Consider the following 18,839-nt stretch of genomic DNA (forward strand, 5'->3'; position numbering starts at 1 on the left):
GCATTTGCTTTTATGTGATGGATATATTTCTCTTAGCATGTCTTCAAGGTCATCCGTGTTGTAGCATGTGTCAGAATTTCCTTGTTTTAAGGGTAAATAATATTCCATTGTATATACCACATTTTGTTTATTCATTTATCTATTAATAGATACTTTGGTTGCTTCCACTTTTTGGCTCTAAAGAATAACACCACTATGAACATGCATATAAAAACATTTCTTTAAGATCCTGCTTTCAATTGCTTTGGCTAAATATCCAGAAATGGAATTATTGGATTATTTGGTAATTCTATTTTTAATTTTTTTTTGAGGAGCTGCTACACTGTATTCGGTGGCAGCTGTACCATTTTACATTCCCGCAGCAGTGCATAAGCATTCCAGTTTCTCCACATCCTCACTAATGCTTACTTTCTGTTTTTCTGATAATAGCCATTCTGATTGGTATGGAGTGATACTTTGTTATGGTTTTGATTTGTATTTCCCTAATAATTACTGATGTTGAGCATTTTTTAAAAATTTTTTGGCCATTTGCATATCTTTGGGGAAATTTCTGTTTATGTCCTTTGCCTATTTTTAATTCAGGTTATTGTCAAGTTGTAAGTGTTCTTTATATATTCTGGATATTAACCCCCTGTCAGCCATATAATTTGCATATATTTTCTCCCATTCTATCAGTTGCTTTTGACATTTGTTGATATGTCCTGTGGTGCCCAAAGCTTTTTAATTTTTATGTAATCTGGTTTGTTTTTTTCTTCTGTTTACCTGTGGTTTTGGTGTCATATCCAAGAAATCATTACCAAATCCAGTATCATGAAGATTTCCTCCTGTATTTTCTTTAAGTGTTTTACTGTTTAACTCATATGATCTTTGATCCACTTTGAGTTAATATTTGTTGGTGGTGGGAGATGAGGCCCAATCTCACTCTTTTGCATGTGGATACCCCTTTTTTCCAGCATCATTTGCTGAAAAAAAAAACTCCTCCATTGACTGGTCCTGGTGCTCTTTTAAAAAATAACTTGACCACTACTCAACTTTAATGTAGTTTCTTTGTTCTAGTAGCCATTAAGAAAAGAGAGAGAGAAACTTTCTGTTGGCTTTATGGTTATATCACCTGTGCTGCAGAACTGGTTTTATTTTGGTGTCTCATGCTAGTTTAAATCCCATTAATAAGATAGTTTTCCTAAACTGTTCAGCTGCTTTACCCTACTTGTAGTATTGTGATATCTAATACTTTGGATTTAGAAAAAATATGATAGTTTCTAATTTTGTTTTCCTAGGAAGGATTTTCTCATCTAGGATAGTAAAAATAGTTTCACAATAGAATTCTAAATTATATGGTAGTAGATTGTAAATACCATATGTAATTTTCTATTTCTTAATGTTTCTATTTCTCTAATCCTGTGCCCAGAAAATACATAAGGAAGTAATTTCCTTAGCCAGATTATATTGATATCAGATTATTATATGCATTTTATAGAATAAATAAAACATATTTGACTAATGACATTAGAGCATAAGTATTTTTAAATAACTAAAAAATAGTTCAGCCACTAAACTATGAAGTATGTAAGACACTACTATAGAAAGATAAGTTTGGAAAAGGTAAGCTAATAAAAGCCAAAGGTTAGATGTCCTTTGTAAATTCATTTTCTTCTCAGGATTGCCTTGATACCATCAAATATGGTGACTCAGCAAATAATTTGCTGCTATGTGAACCATCTTTAATGAATTCATATATATTCAGCAAGAAAAAAAGTACATTTGCTCCTGTTGTTTCTTTGGTTCATTTCTGATTTTGCAACTCTGTTTTTTATTTTTTTGGTTGGATGTAGGTGAAATTTTTTGATTCAAATGCTGTCAGCTACCCAAATGAAAAAGTACTTTCTTACAGTTACAATTAAGGGAAATTTTTATTGGTATACGTTGCATTTATAAAGGAAGGATAGTTTAAAATATAGTATGCTTTGGCATTGGGACTATTTCTTTTGTAATTTTTCTCTAAGGGGCATTTGTTGATTATGCTCTTAGTGTTGCTTTTAATGGTTTTCCTATCTTTATTGTCTTTTGGGTATAAGTTCCACAGAATATCTTCATGAACATAATTTATTATACTATGGTCCTATACAGTATATGGAACAAAAGTAAGGTATTAAAAAGAATTACCTAACCATCAGTTATCTTAATCAGAATAATTTACTTGCCCGATTTCTAAAAGTGTGGTGAGAGAAGTTTTAGCAAAATGAAATCTAACTCCTTCCCTAAATAAAGTTTGTATTACCAACGTTAGGCTTTTGTTTTGGTTAATACTGGTTATTTCATGGTTTGTGCCTTTGAAACAATATAGGATTTTTTTGCACTAAAATGTTTTCTAATTTATTAATAGGAAATTAATAAATATACTTTTAAATGGGTATTTCTTTTAATAAATTTTTTTGAAATTTTTTAATTTTTAAAATTAAATTTCATTGATTTGAGAGAGTCTTTTTAGTTTCTAAAACTTTATTGTTTTGAGAGAGAGAGAGAGAGCACAAGCGAGGTTAGAGGGGCAGAGGGAGAGGGAGAAGCAGACTCCCTTCTGAGCAGACATGGATGGGGCTTGGATCTAGAAGGATCCCAGATTCTGAGATCATGACCTCAGCTGAAGGCATAGGCTTAACAGGCTGAGCCACCCAGGGACCCCTAGTTTTTTAATAAAATTATTTTTAAAGAATTTGTGTAAAACTTTAATTTTATGAGATAAGTTATCACATTAAAAGAAAGGAGATACATATATGAAATAAAAAGAATGGCCCTATATTTCTCTTATCCAGTTTAAAACCTTAGTTAAATACTGGTACTTCAGCTAATATTTTAGTTACCTTTTTTAAAAAAAAATATTTTTAATTTATTTATTAAGAGACAGAGAGAGAGAGAGAGAGAGAGGCAGAGGGAGAAGCAGGCTCCATGCAGGGAGCCCGACATAGGACTCGATCCCGGGTCTCCAGGATCATGCCCTGGGCTGAAGGTGGCGCTAAACCACTAAGCCACTGGGGCTGCCCTAGTTCTTTCCTTTCTTACCAAGAAAATCATGTTTTGCCTTTCCTTTCTCCCATTACATGTTCATTCTCATTTCCATATTCCTAAATCATCTAGACTAAAATCTTAGAATTTCTGTTTTTTCTTTTTCATTTTTCTATATAGTGATAAAGTTACAAGTTTTTTTTTTTTTTCAGACCCTTTTAGTGTCTTCTATTCCCTACAACTGATCCTTATTATCTCCTATCTGAACCATTACAGCAGCCTCCTAATGAGTCTCACTAAATACACTTTATTTTCTTAAAGCACTTTTATCATTACTACTTCTGACCAGTGGAGTGGAAGAAGCATGATGCTTTAAGAAAAGGTGCTGTGAGAAAATGTCTATTGCTTTTTAGGATCAAGTCATTCAAGGGTATCTACATTTTGACCCCAACTTACTTTTCCAAGTTTTAATCCACATTGTTTCCTTACATAAACTGTATGCCCTACCAAACTATGGACATATGCTTTGTTTTGGTATCAAAGCATATGGACTATGCTTTGTTTTGGTATCATTCCTCCCTATTTTATCACCCTTTTTTGTGTCCAAAAATCTCTTCATCTCTTAAGACTACGTGAAGTTTTGAATTTTCCATGAAACCTTCCCTAATTATCTCAACTAGATATAGTTTCAACTTCTTTTAAATTCCTGAAGCATCTGTTGTGTGGCATTTAGCATAGTGTATCTGGCATTATAATATTTTGTTTACATTTTTAGCTTTCTTGCTAGATTTTAGTCTCCTTGAGGATTGAAGTCCATCTTATATTTTTTTGTATCTCACACAGTCCTACCTAGTATAATGCTTTGAACATATTTCGAACTAGTTACATATTTAATTAGTTAATATCTGTTTTATTTTAGGTAATTCTTATGTGGAAGATATAGTTTGAAGATTCAAGCAGTGAAATAGATTGACATGATATGCACTGTATAATGGGGAACTCATTTTAAATCAGTTTCCGTTGACAAAAAAAACTTTTGCTAAAATCTTATGGCAAAATAATTGAAAATCAAGGAAGGAGCTGACGTTCTTTTAAATGCATATGTTCTAGAAATTGTAGGTTAAAACACGATAGATTAAAATGTGATAGTGATATTTAAGAGATATTTCCTTCTAAATTTTTTTCCTGTAGTGGCGGCATGATTTTTTACATGGATGGATAAAAATACCCGTGACTCATGAAACACAGGAAGAATGTCTTGGAATGGCTGTGCTAGATATGATGAGACTAGCCAAAGAAAAGGATCAAACCCCACTGGATATCTATAGCTCTATCAGGTAGTTTCTTTATGCAAATCCATATACATAACTGTAAACAGTTGGAGTTTTTCTATAATTAATTGTATTTTCTGTGTCAAATGTTTTTGGTTTTATAATAAAGTTATATAGGCATTTTTCTTCCTTGTGTACAACACATACTTTGTGAGATAAATTATTTTTTTCATTTTTTATTCCAGTTTTATTGAGATACAATTGTCATATAGCACTGTATAAGTTTAAGATGTACAGCATCATGATCTGACTTACATATTTGTGAAATAATTACCAAAATAAATTAATCCGTCTCATATAGATATAAAAAAAGAGAAAAATAAATTGTCCTTACAATGAGAACTCTTTGGATCTATTCTGTTAAAAACTTCACTGTATACCATACAGCAGTATTACCTATAGTGATCATATTGTACATTATATCTTGAGTACTGATTTATTTTAGAATTTAAAAAAAGTATTGGAGTACTACAGAAAATATAGATGTTCAGTACTTATTAATTTGATTCATTTATTCTAAAAAGAGTAGATAAAGTTAGGGTGATAAACACTTGGAGGCATAATTTCTGATAGCAGATTTTCAAGTTGTCTGTATCAGTAATTTTGAAGCAGCATTTTTCAAATATTGGCCCATCTTTTACTTGAATTAGTATCACCTAAAGTGCTTGTTAAAATTGAAGATTTTTGAGCACTACCAAAGAATTTGGATTCGGTAAATCTGACGTGAAGCCCACAAATACAAATCTTCACAAGTTCTCCAGAGAATTTTCTTAAAAATTTCAGCTTTATTGAAGTCATTGATATAAAATTGTAAGATGATTGAAAATGTACATCGTGATGGCTTGATGTAAGTATACATGGTGAGAGAACTCCTCCATCTAGTTTATTAACACATCCAATCACCTCACATATTTATCTATATTTACTTTTTTAATTTTTTGATAAGAATGTTTAAACTCTCAGCAAATTTCATTTCTACCTTACAGTGTTACCAGTTACCATTTTACATTAGATCCTTAGACCTTATTCATGTTATAACTGATCCAGCAGATTCTCTTATAAGTGATCCACATTCCACATTCTCCAGGTTACTCTTTTGAATGTTGAATTTTATCATGCCTAACAGGATTTTTTTTTTAAATACTGCTGCTACAGCCCAGCTTTAATGGCTGTAAGACTTTTACTTTTATTTTAAAAAGTTGTATAATATTATGATTAAAAGAGTTCTTTGAGGGTTTTTTTAAGTTTGAAGACTAAATACATATTTTACAGATTGTATATTCAGGATTAAAAGTTTGAGGGTGTTATGAATTTGGTTAAACTTTCTTTACTTCTTGAAATCCTTCTCTCAAATCTATCTGGTTTTAGTCACTCCTTTACTAAATGCCTTAAAAACAGTTACATACCCAGTTTGTAGGGTATCCGTTTCTGTTTCTTCTTTGTTTGGTTTTAAGTATTCTTGTTTTGTTTTCAGATGTCTGTTAAGCCTTAACCATAAAGTTCACCCATTTAAAATGTACAACTCAAGATTTTTTTTTATTACTGAGTTGTGAGGGTTCTTTATATATTCTGGATACAAGTCAAGTGATGTTTTCTGAATTCACATCTAGTGCTTCTTTTTCTTTTTTTTTTTTAAGATTTTATTTATTCATGAGAGACACAGTGAGAGAGACAGAGACATAGGCAGAAGGAGAAGCAAGGCTCCATGCAGGAAGCCTGATGCTGGACTTGATCCCAAGACCCCCGGGATCATGACCCAGCCAAAGGCAGATGCTTTACCATTGAGCCCCTAGTGCTTATTTCTGAGAACTAATCAAGAAGCTCTACTCATTGTTAAAGTATTTAAGATTGATGGGAGAATAAATAAATGACTAGTTGTTGGCAGAATGAAATGTTTTGTTTCCAGAAATATCCAGTAGGGTTTGGATCTCTGATTAGTATAATTAAATATATATTCTTTTCAGACTTAAAAAAAATGCATGTAAGGTACATCTTTGTGTGTCTGTGCATTATCTGGGTCTGTGAGCACATGCCTCTGTGTATGCTCATATGTGTGTGTGTGCACCTCTTTGTGCATGTGTGTGTAATACATACTTTTTTGTATGCCAGCTCCTAACTGGAATTATGGCTTAGGTATTAGAGTACAGAAAGTAAAGGAAAGGCATAAGATTTTTGTGTTTTCATTCTGCATTTGGTCTTTAAAATCCCGTTTGCTAAAGGGAGGGAAGAAGAGAAACTGGAGAACGCAGAGTTTAAGGGAGGCTGCTGCATTTGTAAACATTAGGTCAGGACCAAGGCCACTTACACAGCAACTGAGCTACTTCTCACTGGATTCCCTTTCTGAAAAACTAAGTAAATAATAGAGCTTCCAATGGCCTACCCCAGTTATAATAATAAGATGCAGATATCATTTTACAGTTCAAACAATAGTGTAGTTTCTAAGGCAAGGCTCAATTTCAGAGCATTTTGGAGCCTCAATTTTAGCATTCTTTAAAAACTCAATATAAGAAAAGCATGAGGAAAAACTTTTTATGCTTCAAGAGTTAACTTTTCTCTTGAAAAAGTTTTAGTGTTTCTAACAAGTCTGGTTCTGATAGTATGATGCTGTAGTGGATTCACCATATTCAAGACCCACAGGTTCCTGTGGTATTCTCAAAGGAAGTATGTCTGGTCCTTCATGGAAGCATCAGTGTGGAAAATGTTTTTTGTTCTTATTTTAAACTCCTTTTTTTATATCCAAATACATTTTCAAAAGCCTTATTAAGTAGCCATTGATGACTCTGTATTGCATTTTTGTAAGATGCTATGTAAATTGCATTCAGATTTAGTAAGGCTCTTGGTAACCAGTGTTTTTGACAGAAGTAGATAAAGCAAGAATCATTTGTATTTCTGATTCTATTTTTAAGTCTTTTCACTATTTATTCTAAACTTCCTGCGGTTTTCTTGTATGCTATCTAGACTTTTATTAAATTTTATGTGGGACCCAGGAAATCTAACAAAAATCCCCTACCCCTAGACAAGCAGAGCAGGACTAACTCCATTTTGTGCTTCACTCGCCATCTCATGTAACCTCCCCCCCATGATCTGCCTATTGTTTAAGGCAATCCCTCACCCTAGTTTAGCTATTAAGCACACCTTTATCAGAAACCAAAACACCTAGGAATGCGGGACCTCTGACCTTTAACCAGCCAAGGAGAGAAAACCCCTCCTTTGCCCGCCAAACCTGCGCACCAATTCTAACCAGAATAATAGGCCAGTTCAAATGGTCACTATAGGGTGAATCGTAATTCAATTGGCCACCTGTGTGTGGACCAACATGACTGTGCAACTTTCTACGTATGTTACAATCTCATTGGCCATGGACCCCTATAACACTACTATGTTTTTTTGGTCTCAGGGTCCAAGTCCCTGCTCCGCTGTGACGGGTATACTTGGACCCAGGCTCAAGCTTGCTAATAAACCCTCATGTGATTATATCGGTGTTGGATCCTCGGTGGTTTCTCGGATTTGCAATCTTGGGTACAACATTTTATATATTTATTTAGAAATATAGGGCAGCCCGGGTGGTTCAGCGGTTTAGCACCCCCTTCAGCCCAGGGCCTGATCCTGGAGACCTGGGATTGAGTCCCACGTCGAGCTCCCTGCATGGAACCTGCTTCTCCCTCTGCCTGTGTCTCTGCCTCTCTCTCTCTCTCTCTGTGTCTCATGAATAAATAAATAAAATCTTTAAAAAAAAAAGAAATATATAATTGTTATGAATAGAGTGTGACTTTTGAGATCTGAAAAGAAGTGGAGAATTTAATGGGCAGAGAGAGGGGAGTGATAGAGTGTGTGGAGAGGAAAAGGCCTTTGTAGCAGAAGGGAGCATAGGAAAAGTGAAGAGAGTCAGTATGGCTAGAGACCAGAGTTAGTAGGAGGCAAAGCAGGGGTTAGACAGAACCTACAGAATCTAAATGATTAGATTTGTGATTTTTAAAGATCTCCATGAGTCCATTGTAGAAAACAAAATCAGACAGTAGAAGAGTACATTGAAATGCCGGCTGCCCAGAGACCAAGACCATTACAGAATTTTCCTCCAGGAGATATGGCCAGTAATGAGAAAAATTGGTAAATAAGAGAAGTATTTAGAAGGTAAACTCGGGAACGTGGTGATGAATGGAAAGTTGAAGCTGACATCAAGGATGATTCCTGGGTCTCCAGTGAATTGCAGTGTTGTTTACTTAGGAAATGCTGTAAGAGGATCTTTTAAGGGAGGAAATTAGCAAGACTTGTGAGTTTGGTTTGACACATATGTTTAAGGAGATTGTGAGACATTTAAATTAAATGTATAGATTGGCTTGCCTACGGAAGAGTCTAGAGGTCAGTGCTAGAGACAGCTATCAGTCATATGCATATGAGAATCTAGAGGGAAAGAGTACAAATAAGAGAAGAGAGCCTTAAGACTTGAGGAACTTAATCACCTGGTAAATAAAGAAGAATGAACCTGAGAAAAGAAGGTTGAGAAGTATCCCAGGAGACAGAAATAAAATCAGGAAAGCTAAAGGGAGAGAGTTGAAGGAGAGAATGATCAGCAGTGTTGGATGCTTCTGAAAAACGACAAGGGAGATGAATAGGGGAATTTGGTTTTAGCAACATGAAAGTTTTTCTTGATTTTAGCAAAAGCATTTTCTATGGAATGATGGAGCAGAAGCTAGACTGGAGTGAACTGAAGAGTAAATGGAAATGGCTATATAAACTCTGTCAAACAGGCCACATCGGCTGTAGCTGAAGGGATATGTGGGACAAATAAATTTTACATTAAGGTAGGACGAACTTAATTTTTTGTAGATTGAAGAGAAACAAGACTAAAAGTCACCGGAAGGTGAATATATATCAGAGGAAGAGGCTGTAGGTAAATACATGTCTAGGAAGTGGCTTTACCTTGCTGTTTATACCTCATTTGTTGTATTAGGTGGGAAGGAGGAGGGAATGAGTACAAACGTATGTAGATTTGCTAACAGAAAGAAGCTTTTCTTCCCCCTAAAACAGAGATGCTGAATGTAAGGAATGCAGCTGAGGTTTGAGGCAGAAGAAAGATAGGCGGTTTGAGAAACTTGGAGAGGGTTTGACATAGTGGAACCTGGGAGAATTAGTTGACAGAGAGGTGTTGTTAAATTGATGGTAGTGCTGAAAGCATGTTTGAAATTGGTGATTATGAATTTATACTGCCCTGTCTCCCTTGTCAAATGACTCTCCAGCAGCTCTGCCACTTGAGTACAAAACTGAGTGTTCTTCAGTGGGGTTCAGGCAGACTAGGGAAGGGAAGAAGCAATGGTATTGCTGGCAAATGCTTAACAACTAGTTCTCAAAAAACCCCAGAAATCTGATTTGTCATCTTTGCTGATATCCATGATATAAATCCTCCCTATGACCAATTTCAGAGTATCAACCTGATGTGCCTGAATGTAGAATTGGAAAGAGACGAGCAATAGCAAATCTTTTTCATTGCTCATGTATAAGAGATATAAACAACCTCAGAAGCATAAGTAACAATAAAATTTAGCAATTTAAAATGTAAAATAAAAAAAATAAAATGTAAAATAATTAGGAAGTGATAATATTTTGAGTATTACCTATATTTTTACTCTAATTTGTTTATAACTATAGAACTTAATTTTTAATGACAACTCTTTAGCAATCAGCTAAGTAGTCTTAAAATGTAATAATAAGTTCTTAGCATGAGCCAGATCAAGCACTAGCTACAAATATTCAAATACAGGATAGAGTGAGAAGTGAAATTATGGAGTGCTGCACAGAATACTATCAGACAAAGGGAGGATCATCTAACATAGTCATAGAGAAAAGTTTCCTGGATTTGATGATGCTTGAGCTGAGACTTTTGGAATAAGAGCCAACCAGAAAGGAGAGATGGGTGATACGAAGAAGAATTAGCATATGTGAAGGAATGCAAATTTAATGCAGTTGTACCTTCAAAAATACAATGTTCTTCATTTGTCCTATATTTGCACAGAAGGGAAGTTATCTTTCTTCTGTAAGATATTTTACATAGAGATAGAAGTTCAAAAGAGAATATTTCTTCTTTTAGAGATTTTATTTATTCATGAGAGACACACACACACACACACACACACACAGAGGCAGAAACATAGGCAGAGGGAGAAACAGGCTCCCTGCAAGGAGCCCGATGTGGGACTTGATCCCGGATCCTGGGATCAGGAAGTGAGCCGAAGGCAGATGCTCAACCGCTGAGCCATCCAGGAGTCCCCAAAAGAGAATATTTCTAAGTGGAATTGTTTTGATTGCAAAGGAATTACTAGGAATTAGTGAAAATGGCATAGAAAGTAAGGTATACAAAAGAAGTATGTTTGCATCATGAGCAATAGAATCCAACAAAATGTAACAGTTTCCAAAATACACATAAATTTTGGTGTACAGCATCATAGGAAACATTTTGCAACACAATGCTAAAAAAAGATGTATAAGATAATCAGAGAAATTTTTAGAGATTCCTTTACTAGACTAAGTCTTCATTTCATTAGGGGAAGAAAATTATCCTCTTCTAAAAATTTATGGTAATTGGGAACTTTTATATGTGTTCACATCATCAGACAAAACCTTAAGGTTTTTTTTTTTTTTTTTAATTTTATTTATTTATTCATGAGAGACACAGATAGAGAGGCAGAGAAGCAGGCTCCATGCAGGGAGCCCAATGTGGGACTCGATCCCGGGACTCCGGGGTCAGGCCCTGGGCTGAAGGCAGGCACTAAACCACTGAGCCACTCGGGAACCCCAACCTTAAGGTTTTATATTGTACAGATAGATGGTGGCAGAGAGGTGTCACCTTTCTCCACTTGACCACTGTACTGCAGTACTTACTTATCGTGGAGAAAAGTGGTAATTTTTCTTTCGATTTCATCTTAGTGTTCATCTTCCATTTGTTTCGTTTCTCTGTGTGTGCTCTTTATCCCTAGCTACAAGACATTCTTACCCAAATGTGTTCGAGCAAAGATTCAAGACTATCATATTTTGACAAGGAAACGAATAAGGTACAGATTTCGCAGATTTATTGAGCAGTTCAGCCATTGCAAAGCCACTGCCAGAAACTTGAAACTTAAGTACCTTATAAATCTGGAAACTCTTCAGTCTGCCTTCTACACAGAGCAATTTGAAGTAAAAGAACCTGGAAGAGGTCCTTCAGGTGAGGAGATTTTTGCAACCATTATAATAACTGGAAACGGTGGAATTCAGTGGTCAAGAGGGAAACGTAAAGAAAGTGAGACACTGACAGAACAGGTAATCCTTAATGATACGTTCTCATTCTTTGTTACTTTAATTGAATGGCAATTGAGACAGAGTAATTTTACTCATTTAAACATGGTCTTGCAATTCTCTCATTGTTAGAAGTTTTTAACAGTGTGAAGCCGTCAAGGTCATATCTATAATCCTTTTTCATTGTTTGTAAATGGTTTTTTAATTTTTTATGACAAATATTAGTAACGGTGTTCTTATAGTTTTCAAAAAGGCTTGAATTCTAAAAGTGATTTTCAAGATAGTTTTGCCTCTTTAAAATTTTGCCATTATTGATAAGAGGCACAATGATAAAATGTAATTGGAAAAGATTAATTGTAATTGATTCTATGATTATTTGTAAGTTAGTCTTTTTAAGTTTTGCACTGTAAGTTTTAAGTTTGTTCATATCTGTTGTTCTTAGGTCATTATTAAAGATTTATTTTTACCTTCATTCTTTGGTGGTTAAACTTTCAGCTTTCTGACAATGATTCCTATTGATGTTGATTGGATTGAAGAGAACTGTAGCATAATTAGGTTCCTAGTACCCTTTAGTGCTCTCATTTTTAAGTCAAAGCAAGATACAGTTAAGTCTTAGGATTAGATTATTGAGGGAGAGAATCACATTTAGTTACTATGAGTATTTTAAAGAATTTGGAATGAATGTTTTACCCTTCATAAGTCTTATTTTAAAATGATTCCCTTAGTTCTACCTGTTTTTAATTTCAAGTGCTCTTAATTATAGGATTTACAGTTATATTGTGACTTTCCTGATATTATTGATGTTACTATTAAGCAAGCAAGCCAAGAAGGCTCAAATGAAAGTAGAATTGTAACTATCCATAAGCAAGATGGTAAAAATCTGGTAAGTTTGCTTTATAACCAAATAATGATTCTGTTTGTTGTCAGAAATAAGTATTTTAGAATCTTAATACCAAAGTTATTTGGTCATAGGAGTTCTGATTATAGTTTTATTTTTATTTTTTTTATTATAGTTTTAAATATAAATATCAGTTTAGTAAGGTTTTGGTTATATCTGGCTTTTTGTATTGCTACCAACATTGTCTTCCCAGAGTTTCTTGAACATTAATGTGTTTTTCACTCATTTTTGTGATTAGCAAGGAACAGTTACTCTCCCCAGCTCCCTCTGCGCCCACTCTGTATTGTGGTAATTCCCTGTTGTAATGCTCATTCCAGACTATGTTCTTTTTTCTTTTCCAGAAAAGAAAATATTTTTTTTAAATATTAAGAAAAAATTAATTTAAGAATATATATATATATTTTTTTAAACCAATAAGGATGTGCATCATCCAATCATACTGCGTAATTAAAGTAGGAATGGTGAAATGCTTTCTGGGATTCATATAATAGTCTAGGCCAATCCCAGGTTAGCCCTACCCGAGCTGAAACACATGATTGGTTCTAAAAGATTAATTATTTCTCTTTCTTTGATTATCAGCTTCAGAAAACTTATTTTTTATTTTTAAATTTTTTTTTATGAAAGTATAGTTGACGTGCAATGTTGTATATGAGTTTCAGATAAACATTTCATTTCATCATGATTTGATAATTCTATGCTTACACAGTGTTCACCGTGATAAGTATAGTTAGAAATTCCACTTGTTTTAATTGAAAGGGAAAAAGTAAATTCCTTTATACTCTTCTCTTAAATTGACTACTTGTCTGGCTCTGTTCTCTTTTTAACTCATGTATTTTTTGACCTCTGGACTTAAGACATCACAATAATGTTATGTGTTCATTTAGCTTCAGTATCTATATTACCTGCTTCTTTATTTTCGGGTTATATTTACTAAAATTGTAACTAACTTATAATTCATTTTAGTCCGCGTACTTTACTATTCTTGGGTAAAAATATGTAAATAGTGTGCAGCTACTAACTACTACTAGACTATGAGCTTCTTGAATGTAAGGATCATTTTGGGGTATGTGTTTTTACTCTCTCCACCTTGCATAGTCCTCCAGGACCTACTTTAGACAGAGCTTGATAAGTATTTCATGGATCAGTGAAAGGATGATTAATAATTTCCAACCGCAGTGTGGAATTAATAGAAGAAATATTTATCCTATAAATATCAAAAATATACATGTGTATTGTATAAATATATCTAAATATTTATAGGTATACCTTGGAGATAGCGTGGATTCAATTCTGAACCACCATAATAAAGTAAATACCACAATAGAGCAAGTCAAATGAATTTTTTTTGTTTCCCAGTGCATATAAAAGTTATGTTTACACTGCACTGTAATCTATTAAGTATGCAATAGCATTATGTCTAAAAAATGTACATACCTTAATTAAAAAATATTTTATTGCTAAGAAATGCTGACCATCATCTGAGCTTTCAGTGAGTTATATAATCTTTTTGCTGGTGGAGCAGGTTGTATCAGCGTTAATGACTGCTGACTGATCAGGGTGTTGTGTGCTGAAGGTTGGGGTTGGCTATGGCAAAATTTCTTAAAATAGGGCAACAGTGAAGTTTGCCAATTGATGAGTGATTTCTCTTTAGCATGTGTGCTGCTCGATAGCATTTTACCCACAGAATTTCTTGCAAAATTAGGGTTAATCCTCTCAAACCAAGTCACTGCTCTATCAACTAAGTTGATGTAATATTCTAAATCTTTTGTTGTTATTTCAACAATCTTCACAGCATTTTTACCACGGGTACAAAAAAATCACTTTCTGAGGCTCGGATCATGATCCCGGGGTCCTGTGAACCTGCTTTTCCCTTTCCTGCTCCCCCTGCTTGTGCTGTGTGTCTCTCCCTCTTTCTCTGTCAAATAAATAAATAAAATCTTAAGAAAAAACAAAAAACAGGGGATCCCTGGGTGGCGCAGCGGTTTGGCGCCTGCCTTTGGCCCAGGGCGCGATCCTGGAGACCCGGGATCGAATCCCACATCGGGCTCCCGGTGCATGGAGCCTGCTTCTCCCCCTGCCTATGTCTCTGTGCCTCTCTCTCTCTCTGTGACTATCATAAAAAAAAAAAAAAAAAAAAAACAACAACAACAACAACAACAAACCCGAACTGAAAAGCAAACCATTTTCTTTGCTCATCTGTAAGAATCAACTTATCCATTCAAGTTATACAGGAGATTGTAGTCACATTAAAAAAAAACAAACTTTAAAATTTTTTAAAAAGATTTTATGTATTAGAGAGAGAGAAAGAGAGCTAGAGCACATGTGTGCAATCGGGGTGTGGGGGAGAGGCACAGAATCCCAAGCAGATTCTGACTGAGCACAGAGCCTGACACGGGGTCTCTTCCACAACCCATGAGATCATTACCTGAACTAAATCACGTGAGTCGGATACTCAACTGATTGAGCCACCAGGCACCCCACATTCAGGCTCTACTTCTCATTCTTTTTTTTTTTTTTTTCTACTTCTCATTCTCTTGCTGTTTCCACCACTGTTGCAGTTACTTCCTCCGCTGCAGTCTTGAACACCTCAAACTTATCTGTGAGGGTGGAATCACCTTCTTCCAACTTCCTCTTTATGTTGATATTTTGACCTCTTCCCACGAATCACAAATGTTCTAATTGGCATCTGGAATGGTGGGTGACTCCTTTCCAGAAGATTTTCAATTGATGGCTCAATCCTGGCAGAGAAATCACTATCTATGGCAGCTATAGCCTTAAGAAGTATATTTCTTAGATAATAAGACTTGAATATTGAAATGACTCCTTGATCCACAGGCTATTGAACGGATGATGTGTTAGTAGGCATGAAAACATTAATCTCATTGCCCCTCTCCTAGACAAGTAGTGAGCAACTGCCATTGGAATGATGGTGCCAAAAGACTTAATTTTGTTGCAGGGTTGTCACAAACCTTCACTCTGTTTTTTAAAAAAAAAAGGCAATATCTGAGAAATGCAATAAAGTGAAGTGCACTGAAACAGGGTATACCTTTATTCTGTAAATGTGATATTTATAAAAAAGTATTTCTAGAAGAGTTTATTCATGCTAATGTGAACATCCTGTAGTAATGTAAAGAACTAATTTATGGGATGGTATTTGGACCCGTTGGCTTTATTTTGAAGTCTGCAACATAAAGAAGTAAAGTAACTTTCCAAGATCATGGTGTTGGTTAAGTGATAGGGCCTATGTAAATGCAAATACATGACTTGACAACTTAAGCCCTTCACTGGGACACTACCTTGCTTGTTGAGTAGTCCTAAAGCTCCTCCAAGTACTGCATTTACATTTTGTTAGAATGGCTCTAAAGATTAAATTGGGAAGAATGGACATTTCTTTACCATAGTACATTTTCTATGTAAGGGATACACTGTATTTCTTCCTTGTAGCCAATAATTGTTTTATGTTTTTCAGTAATGATGGTTATTAATACTGATATATCATGTTTCTTGCTGAATTCTATTCATGATATATTATGCTTTTTCTGCTACTTAATAGGATTAAGAACCTTTTCTCAATATATTTTTTCTAACAAACTATTGCTATGTATGAGAAATTTTTGCTTATTATTTCCTTTTTTCCAGTCTGTTATATATTACACTTTTTAAAACCATCCTTTTACTCTTTATTCTGGTGTTTTTTCCTTGTCTTTCTTTTTATCTTAAATATATGGTAAAATACACTTCACATAAAACTTAACATCTTGATTTAGCAATTTTACTTCTGGGTATACATCCAAAGGAAACAGTCACTACCTTAGAGTTATTGTACCCCGTGTTCATTGAAGCATCCTTGGGTGTTACCAATTTTTAAATATTTTGCAAAAATGATGGGAGAAATATTGCTCTCCTGTGTTACATTTCATTTCTTAGTTAGAACCTGAGATGGAGAAATTTCTCATGTGTTTACAAGCCAGCTGTTTGTATCTCTTCTTCTGTGGATTGTCTTTTTATATCCTTTGACTAATTTTCTGTTTTTTAATTGATTTATAGCATTTTTTCTCAATATATATTGAGTATTAATCCTTTGGGGTACAGATTTGCAGTTCTTCAGTATTTTAACTTGTTTCTGGGTTTTTAGTACCTATTCTTAAAATTTAAAAATTTTTTAGAGATAGCTTGAGCAGGGTGAGGAGGGGCAGAGGGAGAGAGAATCTTAAGCAGGCCCCACGCCCAGCATGGAACTGGACATGGGGATTGATTTCATGACCCTGAGATCAGAACCTGAGCCAAAATCAAGAGTTGGACATTTAACTGACTGAGCTACCCAGGCATCCGTAGTATCTATTTTTTGGTCTAATTGTGTAGGTAAATACCTGTTATAGTTCTGATACATCACATATGTCTCTCATTATACTTTTTGGTATAAATCTGTATTCTGTGTTCTCATTATAACTAAATATCGTTCATTACTGAGGCAAGCAGTGTTCTGTAATCACATTTCCATTCTTGTGCAAATTTTTGTTTTTCTAGGGGTTAATCACTTTAACTTTTTTCCTTTGTATATATCCTTTTTTCTGTATCTCTCTCTACTCCCTATGAGAATTCTGTAAGTAGCTCACTGCTCAACACATTTCACATAGTCAAATGTTATATCACTTCTGTTTATTTCCTGGAAAAGTCCCTCCTTGAACACTGGTTTTGCTATCTCATCTGGGCTGGAAGCTCTTTAGGCCATGCACGGCTGTAATCCTTGAGCATCCTTCTCTTATCATCCTGGGAAAGATTTTCTGAAAGAAAATAATCTGCTTTCAGATCCCTGGTTTTCTGAATCTCGTATTTGCCTTTTCTGCCAGTACCTGTTGGTACTTTTGTTGGGATTGTGACAAATTAGAAAGTTAATTTAGGGAGGATTTTTACAACTTTATGATGTTGAATTTTCCTCTCCAAGAACATGGTAAATCCACTCTATATTCAAATAAAAAGTTGCATTTTAACAATAGCATTTTGAAGTTTTTCTAAAAATTATTTTGCACATTTTTTGGTGAAGTTTAATCCTAGGTACTGTTTTTGTGTGTGTACTGATATAAATGAGGCTATTTTTTTCATTATATAATCTAATTGACTATTTTTAATGTATATAAAAGCTATTGATTTTTTTATAGTACTATCTTAATGAATTATCTTTGTGTTGTAGTAGTTTTATAGCTGTCTTCTTTAGGGTTCCCCAAGTATACAATCATATAATCTCCAAATTAAATAGTTTTACCTGCTTGTTTCTAATTTCTATTCTTCTATATTTTTTTCCCGTGGTCTAATTATGTTGATTAAATATAATACAACACATTAAGTATTGGGCTTTCTATCTTATTCCTGATTTTAGAAGATGTTGCTTCCATTAAATAAGGGGTTTTTCCATTAAATAAGATGTTGTATTTTAGGCTGATTATATGCTCACTTATGTATGTATGATATAATGATAGCATACCTTTATGTGATTTTTGATTATATTACATACATTTCAGCTTACAGTATGAATGTTTTAACCTAGCAGTATATACTTGGTATATAAAAATAAATGCTCATAATTTCTAAGTAGTACAGACTTTTATATCAGATTAGATAGATTTCTAATTGAGATGACTGGCATATCTGTCTAATGGGGTTTTGGGAAATATAGTAAAATTATGGATGAAAAGTGAACTATAAAGATATGACAAGCCCATATTTGAGAGGGTCTTTAAATATCATACATTAAGAATTTATAATTCAGATTGGGTAATTGAGAGCTATAAAAGATTTGAACAATTTAGAAGAAAATTAATTTAGGAGAATTAATATAATAACAGTGAAGAGAATTTTCAGTATGTAACATGCAGCTGACTTTTTAAATGATACTTATTATTTTCTTTTTTCTGCTTAGGAAATTGAACTTAGCTCATTAAGAGAAGCTTTGTCCTTTGTGTCATTAATTGATGGCTATTATAGATTAACTGCAGATGCACATCATTACCTCTGTAAAGAAGTAGCACCTCCAATGGTCCTTGAAAATATACAAAGCAACTGTCATGGCCCAATTTTGTGAGTAATACCCACCTTAAAAGTAAATTTTTTAAAAAGTCAATGAGATGTTAACAAGAATTTTACATAATGAAGTGATACATAGGTGTAGGAGTTTAGGAACAAAATACTACCTTAATGTGACTAAAGTTTCTCTTTTTTTAAAAAACAAAAGTCTATTCGCAATCAGATTACATAAGAATTAGAATTATGTAAGGTATAATTTGCTACTTGTATCCCAATCAATAATACTTCTAAATTGTACAGTTTGGCATTTAGTTACCGCA

The 18,839-nt window shown here is 34.1% G+C and overlaps 1 protein-coding gene across 5 annotated transcripts in view; it reads left to right on the forward strand.

Annotated features, from left to right (window-relative positions):
• Positions 1 to 18,839, forward strand: part of JAK2 (Janus kinase 2) — a 114,310-nt gene that overhangs the window by 67,270 nt on the left and 28,201 nt on the right. For 4 of the 5 annotated variants that reach the window (XM_038527259.1, XM_038527261.1, XM_038527262.1 and 1 more), the window contains 4 exons: positions 4,192 to 4,337; positions 11,303 to 11,624; positions 12,364 to 12,483; positions 18,416 to 18,573. In XM_038527259.1, the coding sequence (XP_038383187.1) occupies positions 4,192 to 4,337; positions 11,303 to 11,624; positions 12,364 to 12,483; positions 18,416 to 18,573 (746 nt within the window). Of the gene's footprint in view, positions 1 to 4,191; positions 4,338 to 11,302; positions 11,625 to 12,363; positions 12,484 to 18,415; positions 18,574 to 18,839 lie in introns of those variants that run through there. The other variant, XM_038527263.1, reaches the window with a different exon arrangement.

The sequence above is a fragment of the Canis lupus genome, chromosome 1 (assembly GCF_011100685.1).
Source record: "Canis lupus familiaris isolate Mischka breed German Shepherd chromosome 1, alternate assembly UU_Cfam_GSD_1.0, whole genome shotgun sequence".
Taxonomy (NCBI): domain Eukaryota; kingdom Metazoa; phylum Chordata; class Mammalia; order Carnivora; family Canidae; genus Canis; species Canis lupus.